At 43.1% G+C, this 9,314-nt stretch overlaps 1 protein-coding gene across 1 annotated transcript; it reads right to left on the bottom strand.

Annotated features, from left to right (window-relative positions):
- Positions 1–1,098: 1,098 nt before the first annotated feature.
- Positions 1,099–9,071, bottom strand: PLAAT1 (phospholipase A and acyltransferase 1). Its single transcript, XM_075555634.1, has 3 exons — positions 8,933–9,071; positions 5,653–5,921; positions 1,099–1,311 (listed from the first exon to the last, which is right to left on the bottom strand). The coding sequence occupies exons 1-3, from the start codon at positions 9,069–9,071 to the stop codon at positions 1,207–1,209; spliced, it is 513 nt and encodes a 170-aa protein (XP_075411749.1). The 3' UTR covers positions 1,099–1,206.
- Between the last annotated feature and the right edge of the window lie 243 nt (positions 9,072–9,314).

Genomic DNA, 9,314 nt, shown 5'->3' with positions numbered 1-9,314 from the left:
GGGTCCTGAGAAGGTTCTCTGGGCTCAGCTCTGCTCCCTCTCCCACTGGCCACAGTGTTATAATGCCTGTCTCTCCTGCTAAGCGTGGCCCACCTGTCCTCTGCTGTCATCCTTCATTACAGTGGTTCTCAACCTGTGGGTCGTGAGCCCTTTGGGAGTCGAACGACCCTTTCACAGGGGCTGCTGGATTCATAACAGTAGCAAAATGACGGTGATGAAGTAGCAACGAAAATAATTTTCAGGTGGGGGGGCACCACAACATGAGGAACTGTATTAAAGGGTCGCTGCATGAGGAAAGTTGAGACCCACTGCTTTATTGGAAGGTGAGCACACTTTGGGGAAAGTAACACACTAAACTTCAGCTAGTCTAGTCGGAAAGTACTAGAGAACTACAGTTTGACCATCAGTGGGGAGCAGACGTCAAAGGAGTGGGAAAGCGCATTTAGAGTAAACTTGAAGGGCTACCTTCGCATCCTGGGACATGGTTTTCTAAACGTGGCACTTCAAGCCAACAGTGAATGCCATGGCGCCACGGCGAAAGGACGGGGCCTTTGAGATGCTGCAAAACAGAGAACAGTGTAATTCTTGACCGGCAACATTCCCCTCTTGCTTGCCAGGTCCTCTTGAAAGATAAGAAGCTCTGGAGAAATTCCTCTGAAACCAAGGACACCTTCTACCCCCCTCATCCCATCACCACATTCGGGCCTATGGGGGTACGCCTGCACTCGGCTTGTAAGTCCAAGTTCAAAAATTGCTGAACCAAACCCTGCCTTTCCTGGCTAGTAGAGGAATATGAATTTAGATGTCAATTCTCACAATTTAGAGCTTGTAACATTTCCTTCGAAACTATATTTGAATGCTTCTTCATCTTTCTGGCAAATATAAAATAGCTACCCCCAAGGGAAAGCATAACAATATTTATAGTAGGAGACAAAATATTATGCAATTTGGTTAAGATTCTCTGCTTGGTCATTCACAAGGCCACTGCATCTTATTCAGGCTGCCACAGCATATCCATGGAGTGGGGAGAAAATTTTCCTTGACTCAATGATGAGACAATAGTGGTAAGCAATTTATTAAAGTGCCTGCTATCTATCACTGGAATTTGGAACAGCAATTCAGTGAAAATAAGTATTCATTACAGGTTTTTGTTTTGTTTTTCCTTCTCACAAAATCCTTCGGTTCCAATATCTCTTCAGTAAATTGTTAAGCGTAGTTTGCTTTCTGTCTTTTTAGCAGCAAGCCCAGGAATGAGAAGGCACTGCCGGCAACAGCTGTCACAATCTCCATGGTACTTATTGCTCGGTTGGCCTGGAAGGAAACAAGAGACAAGTACAGATCTTATTCTAAAGGCATCTCACAGCACCTTTCAAGTTTATTTCTAAAACCAGAGACCCTTTTAATGCACAGCGACTTAATATTTCAGTGCAAAATTCAAATTATGTGTGACTAAAGAGCAAACAAATACATGTGCATATTTTTATAGTTATGCTAAATATATGGATCCATATAGCAGATGAATAGAGCATTTAGTACCGGTCCACTTATAAACCTATTATTGAAGGATAGTTCCCATTAGTCACGGTGGTCGCTAGATGTATGTAAACATGAAGGTGTGTGAAAGTATAGAGGTGGAATCCAACCTGTCAATCAGGTCATAGGCTCATGATGCCTCCTTGGGAGTGTGGCCCCTTGATAAGGGAGAAATTGGGAGCTTCTCTTTCTCCCTCTCTCTCTCTCTGCCCCTTCTCCTGCCTGCTTGCTGGGAATCTACCACCTCCAGGGATGGCCCCAGGCACCCGACCCAGAGAGTTGTCCGCACCCTGCCATGTTTCCACCATCTTTGGATCCACGTGACTCTGTACTCATGGGCCTCTGATCTGTGTACCCTGTGTCCTCTTCCTTCCTTATCGGCCTGCAGCTACATGAGTCTGAAGGGAGGCCCATACATTTGAGTTGGGCTGTGTTGGGATGCCTTCTTGATCTAAAATTACTTCCTGATATAAAGCTCTTTTTTTATATATACATATAATTTTGTTGGGGGCTCTTCCAGCTCTTATAATAATCCATACATCAATTGGATCAAGCACCCTTGTAAATATGTTGCCATCATCATTTTCTTTCTACTTGAGCCCCTGGTATCATCTCTTTTTTTCCCTCCCTCCCCCACCTTCCAACCCTTATGAACCGTTGATAAATGATATATTATAATAATAATTATTATTTTCATATCTTACACCGTCTGCTGTCTCCCTTCACCCATGTTTCTGTTATAAAATTCTTTCTTATACACTAATGAATATCACTGGTTTTGCTTCTCTAGGCAACCCAGCCTACCTTAATCGTCAGGGCACACCTGTGGGAGAGGTGTAGCATTGCTCACCCGTGTTTTACAAGTGTGAGCTTGAGGGGAGAAGTCAGCCACTTGCCTGAGGCCAGTTCAGGATAGGATGGGTCCTAGGAACCACGTGTTTTCTCGATTCCTACTCCTATTCCTAGCCCTAAACACACACCTTGTTTGGGTTGGGTCTATATCAAAATGAATAACTTGGTATAAACATAGATAATTTTTGGCTAATGAAAAGAATGTTTGTGTGAATTATTCATAAAATCATTCCAGGATGTGATCTGGACTAAATATATCTAAACCCTTAGGTGGTAGATATCATTTCGATTCTGATAAACAATACAAGCCAACACTGATGCTCATTATCATATCAAAAGTTAATTTCTCATGCAGGCAAACTGAAACAAACCACTCACAAGCTCCGTGTGCATCATGGAGTACAGACACGGACAGCTTTAAAAGTCTGCATCATCACCAGGATGATGGGGGGCTGTGTATTGTCACGGGTCCACAGCACTCGGCTGATAATGCCTTCCTTCTGCATGGATTTAAGTGCAATTTTAGGACTCAAAGGTCACATTCAGATATTTCAGAGTCATGGTGCTTTCAAAAGTAATAATAAATTTGTTCTCTGGTATTTAAGCATTAGGCTTTCAAATAAAGCAATCATCTCTTCCAAATGACTCTGGGGATCAGCCCAAGAGCTAGAAAGCCTGACCCAGCTCACCAGTTTCTGCCATGGTGCCTGCTGCCTTCATACCGCAGCAGTATAACTGTTGGGACGTGTGTGTGTGTGTTTGTGTGTGTTTTCTACCTACCTACCTCTTCATGTTAAATTAGTGACTACCTAAATGAGCTCCAGGAGAGAGTTGGAATTCGCTGCAGCGCAGAGCTAACCAAAAAGGGGCAGGAGGGTCTAAGACACAGGACTAACCCCAATGAACACAGAATCAATCATCAGGCAGGACTATGGGTTGTACGCAAGCCCAGCCCCTGCACAACTGCAGGATGATGCTGAGGTCCCAAGGAGGTCTTTTTGCAGAGACATGGGGCAGGCAAAGGGGGAAAGAAGAAGATACAGTTGATATCTTTAAGGGAAATGCCCTGGGAAACTATCAGGACCTGAGAACAGAGCAGACGCAGGCCTGCTTAGGTACAATTCAGCTGCTAGAAACCCCAAATGTAAAAATCACATCACCCCAAGAAGCCTGGGAGGGAGAAAGAGAACTTAATCCCAAACCAAATTCCCCTGGGACTCCAGACGCCATTATAGTCAGGCCACTTTCAGCAGCTCATGCGGTCTCTCAAGTCCCTAAATGCTCGTGCCTTTCTAGCTGCATCCCACATGGCAAAATCCCGTGTAATCTGGACAATCCCTTGGAGTTACATGAAATGGGCTCTGACCCACACGATTAAAATGTCCCAGGATGCTGCTGGTGAGCCAGCATGGGTAAGGGCTCTTACTTTGCGGCTTACTTAGGCTTAGAAGATTGCACATACCACACTGCACACGTCCTCCTGGACAAGGGTTTCTCTCTCTGGAGCTGCACGTGTCCAGTGCAACGTTAGCAAAATCTGGAGTGGATGAGCCCCGGCATCAGTGTGACAGGGCCGCAGAGGAGGGCAGCCATTTATCAAAGTGCCTTCGCCTTGAGTGTCCAAGGCCACAGTGGCAGGGACATGCATGGGTCAACTGGTCTGGGTTAAGTAAGGCCACTGCCATCTTCCACAGTGAGATGCATATTACATTATCTTTTGGGGTGACGGCTGTCACAAACAGTGGTTTTAGAAAATGTGGGAAAGTACAAAATTAAAAGAAAGTCGTTCCACAACCTTCCATCCGTATGAACTTTCTTATGCACTTACATTACCCTCCCCCCCAGTGGAGAAAATACATCGCCATTTCCCAAGAAAAGTTTTCTGTGGCCAAGGTCCCTAAGACTTTATTAAAGCAGCTGCCATCAACTCCATCCCAAGTCACAGTGACCCAGGGATGCTGAAGTAGACCTGTACGTGAAAGGTTTCCGTGTTTGCCACACACTGACACGGAGTTTCAAAAGGCTCTCATCACTTAAGAGTATTTCTCACAGCGAGTGATACTGCGCCTTGGGGGAAGTTGGAACAATCCAGGGGGTGCAGCAAAAGCAGGTCACTACGATTCTGGGCCATATAGTCCAAAGCTTTCATGCTGAGGGGGACAAGGGGGAGTGCGGAGTAATTGGTTTTTGTTTTTTTTTCTGAAAAGTAGGTGGTAGGCCAAATATGTTTGGGAATATATACTCTAAAACAACCTGATGGAAGTCTGGTGTTCAGGAGTGGGTCAAAATCACTTGGCTAATAGATGGTGATGACCGGGTTCTAGCACAGGTCTGCAGGAGGCCAAAGCTTGAGTAAACCTTCAAGACCACCGATGCACCATCTTTATCAGAACCTGCTGGGGCCAGTTTTACTGCTTGTGGAGGAAGAATTCACTTTTTATGGATCAGAAGTCTGCTAATTTTCAGCTGCACCATGAGATTTCCATGCAAAGGTGGACAGGAAATACTGTGTGTCTCAGGTGGCAAACTCACTGCTGACGCAATTTACTGTTCCATGCGAATAGAGTGTTCATGACCCTAATGAATTCCCATTCAATTATTCCTTAATGAAAACAAATGTATCCTTTCAATTTGTTGTGTGTCCCGTTTCCCAAGCTTTCATGAGAAGAGGTATAGCCTCATGCCTTATAAGTTAATAAAACAGATTTGCCATTTCAAGATAATGGAAGACTTGAAAAATTTGAGATGTGAAAATATTTATTAATATGTTATGGTAGAGTTCTTTGAATTTTCAAAGTATCCTCTTTTTTCTTTTTTCCAGTTTTCATAGGTAACAACTCTGGAGGTTAAAATCTAGTGAATTATTATTTGGGGGATTTAGGATGAAAAAGACTTCTTTTAAAAGTCTTACATATTTAGTTTCATACCATCGCAGTAAGTTGCTGGGAAAAACATCAACAGTGTAACTGGATTGGTGGGGCTAACTATAAGACTGAGCCAAGCCCACTGCCACATGGGTTCTCATTCATAAAGGCCCTGTAGGACGGGATACAACTCCTAGTTTCCAAGGGTGCAAATTTTCACCAGAGTAGACTGTCACATCTTCCTCCCACAGAGAAGCTAGTGGGTTCAAACCAACATCTTTTCAGCTAGCAGTCAAGCACTTAATCACTGCGCCCCATGGGTTTCCCAGATAGGACAAAGGGCAGTCAATCAAGCATGCTGTTCATTTGGGAAGCTTCTTTTGTCTCCAAGAGAAAGACTCACCTGCTCTGAAAATCCTTCTCCATAGCGAAGCAAAGTCACAAAATGCTCACAGTTGTTGTCAAAAATGTCATATGCTACCTCGTGTCCAATAACAAATTCTGAGCGCTGCATGACTTCTTCCGTGGGCAGAGGTGGGTAGAGCTCATCGTATTTATTGTTTATTCTATATGAGTCATTTCCCACGACATCCTTCAGGGGTTGCATCTTCACCAGGGCCTTTCTGCTGAATATAGACTTGGCACTTGTAAACGATGCAGGAATGCCATCGTCTGTGAGGAAAATTCTGGTTAGTCAGGCACTGTGACCCACTCCAGCGAACGCCAGGGTCATTGTAAATAGGCTGGGAGTGTTGGGATGTCTAAACCCAGCTGTTCCTAATATTTCACTAAACGAGAGGCCAAGGGGTCGCTCAAGCTCAAGCCCTCGTTCTGTAACTTATAGCACGTACTCAATGCTGCATCAGTAAGAATGGAAGAATAACTTTGGAAACGTCTGCACTCGTCATAAAACACAATGAGTGAGAACTAACTCCTAGTCACTGACACGGTCACCAGCGATCTCAGTGTCATACTCTCAAATAAGACCAACACGTGGTGACAGAGTTGATTTCAAATGGTAACAAGCTGGTCCAGTAACACTGTACTCGGGGGGCTTTCTACAGTGTAACTGTACAGAATTCGATCACCACACCGATCTTTTGTGGAACCACTGGGTGGATTTGAAGTTTTGACCATTTAGTTAATAGTCAAACACAAACCAATCTGAGTGGTCTGCTGACCACTTCTTTGATAAAGCAGTCTCTTGTTCACCAATCAAGTACTTCTAAACTAGACGAGGACTTAGCAAGAGTGCACTATGCTCAGCAGGCTCCTCCTGGTGCCTAAGCTGTATTCTCATATGCACCTCTACCTCCACTTTTCACCCATGTGTTTTCAACCAGGCTGCTGCCTTAGCTCCTGATTTCTTACTTGGAAATTTAAATGGTATCCTGTCTTGCAAAAAACCACTTGGGGTCAGACTAGGGAGTTAATTTCTCTTGCCAGTTCCTTTCACTAACAAATTAAATCTTGGCCCTGAACTCTAATCCAATAGGCACTGTCCACCGGATGGCCCTATGTTGTCCCCTACCCACCTTTTAATACTGCCCCGGCCCCACTCCTCCACCTCAGCTACTGTTATTGGTGACCATTTGCCTGGACTACCAGGAATTCCTGGACCCTAGTCAACCATAACACAATTGTTCTGCTTATCCATATTCAGGTGACTCATGAAAGCAAGAGTCTCTGTATAACCAGTGTCTAAAACATTCCCTTTCAATCATTAATCAAATCTTTTGCACTCTTCTATCTCTTCCGAGTTTTTCTCATTTTCCAGTCAAAGCCCTACACAAGGCAAGTTCTAATACATTGCATGTGCTGCTGGGCACGTGTATCCTATTTAGAACCACGACTACACTTTGCTGCTGGCGCTGTCATTGCTGTTGAACTTGTGTTGTCGAGCCCAATGCCATCAATTGACAGATAAGGAAAGTAAGTCTCAGAAAGGGAAATTGGCTTGCAAAAGATGATACAAAAAGATACCAGAATAAGCTGGGATACAATCTTGAGCTACAGCATCAATGCTCAGGGCTTAAGCCACATTAATGTGGAGTTTAAGACATAGGAAAACAAGGAAACAGCACCAAAGGCCATATTATTCTCCAGGTGGGAAAGCTACAGAGGTAATATCATTCATATATATATATATATATATATATAATCACTGGGCCTTCCAGAGTCAGCTCTGATTTGCAAATGCCATTTATTTGTCCTTGCCACTGACAATATTTCCAGAACCAGAACAAATGCTCTGAAAATGTTGCAAAAGTAATTTCATTGGAAGGGCTCATAAGTTCCCGAGACAGTAAAACTTAGACCCATAAATACTTCTCTTGAAAGATATCTTCAGGGGGTTACATATTGTTTGTATATGTTTCCCCTAGTAAATAAACTAAATTGTGATTATCCCTAAACATTTAAATAACATAAAGACAAACATATATGTGGAAAATAAAATCACTAATCACCCAACCATTCAGAAATAATGATCATTATTTTTTAAGCTTTTGTTATGTTTTTATCAGCACATATGGTAATTTGTATATACGTGCATATGAAAAGGGGGCTTCAAAAGTTTCATGGAAAAACTGACTTAAAAGATGATGGGTCTTTTCCATAACCATTTAGAAGGACTCTTGAGGCACATATGTATGTATATATATTGAAAACTGAATATCAAGTTATATACTGAATTGTTAAATATGGAATTTTCCAATTAAAATATATAAAATCTATCTCAGAATATGATTGCAAATGTTTTTATGTCTTATATAGCACCCCACTCAACCGCTACCTATTTCTCCCAACATGAATCCTAGTAGACCATTCTCCTGGGCACAGTGATATCCCAGTGACTGGTACGTGACCCACACTTGACCAAGAAGAGTCATTTCCTAACAGCTTTCTCTCTAGTTGGGTCCCAAGGATGTAAGAATGCAAGCCTACGTTGCTTAAAGCAATCAATTTAGTTTCTCAGAGACACACAGCCTGAGGATAAAGATAATATATGGGGGCGGGGCAGATAGGTGACAGTGTTCAACCCCCTAGATACAGGTATCAGCACCACCTCTACCTTTTCTGTAGTTTTCCTCAGTGAAACAATGTCTTTTCCTTTTTACTTAAGTTAATCCTACTTTGATTCCTTTTACTTAGACATAAAGAGTCTTCAGGTAATTGATTTGCATTTTTTTTCCATTTGGGTTAGTATTGCTGTTTACTCACATCTTGTAAATGCAGAGTGGAGCCTTTTTTGTGGGTTTCCAAGTCTAAGTGTTTACAAGAGTAGAAAGCCACACTGTTCTTCTGCCAGGAAGCTGGTGGATTTGAACTGATGACCTTGAGCAGCTGGCTGCTCAATATGTCACAAGGACTCTTTGTCACAGTACATTTAAACAGTCATAAAAATATGTGCAGCAGCTAGAAACCCATGGGGGCAATTCTCTGTGACATTGGGTGGTTATGAGCCACGATCTACTGGGTGACACCAAACAGACAGCCAACAGCCACATGCTGAATGAACTGAAACAGACGACTTTGGGTGTAGAAAGTCCTTCCCTAAATTTAGATCAGCTAGACTTGCCTATTTTCTACATTTTACTTTTTAAAAAATGGTTTTGTTCACAATTACCTCTTATGATAAGAAAACTACAAAGCTCCCAGGAGACACTGGACACAAATCTTACCTACAGGTGCGAGGTTGATAACATAGCCATCGCCCAAGTACAGCGCCCAGTGCTGATAGCCAGGACGAAACACCTCGATCAAGTCCCCCAGTTTGGGCTTGCCAGGATAGGTCAAACTAAAGCAATCACTAAGCGCCATCTGCAATGACAGACACAAAAAGATCTATCGGATAAAACTTGTCAGAAGCGATTTAAAACCAAAACTCAATGGCGACTCATAGTGATTCTACCTATAGGACGTGGTAGAATCATTCCTGTGGGTTTCCAAGACTGTAACTCTTTATGGGAGTTGGAAACCCTGTCATTCTCCCGTGGAGCAGCTGCCGGCAGCCCAACTTGTAACCACTGTGCCACCAAATGTGGACATCCCATGGAAGCATGG

This window comes from Tenrec ecaudatus, chromosome 8 (genome assembly GCF_050624435.1).
Source record: "Tenrec ecaudatus isolate mTenEca1 chromosome 8, mTenEca1.hap1, whole genome shotgun sequence".
In the NCBI taxonomy this organism is placed as follows: domain Eukaryota; kingdom Metazoa; phylum Chordata; class Mammalia; order Afrosoricida; family Tenrecidae; genus Tenrec; species Tenrec ecaudatus.
The sequence above is the reverse complement of the archived record's forward strand: the minus strand, read 5'-3'. Positions and strand labels throughout refer to the sequence as shown.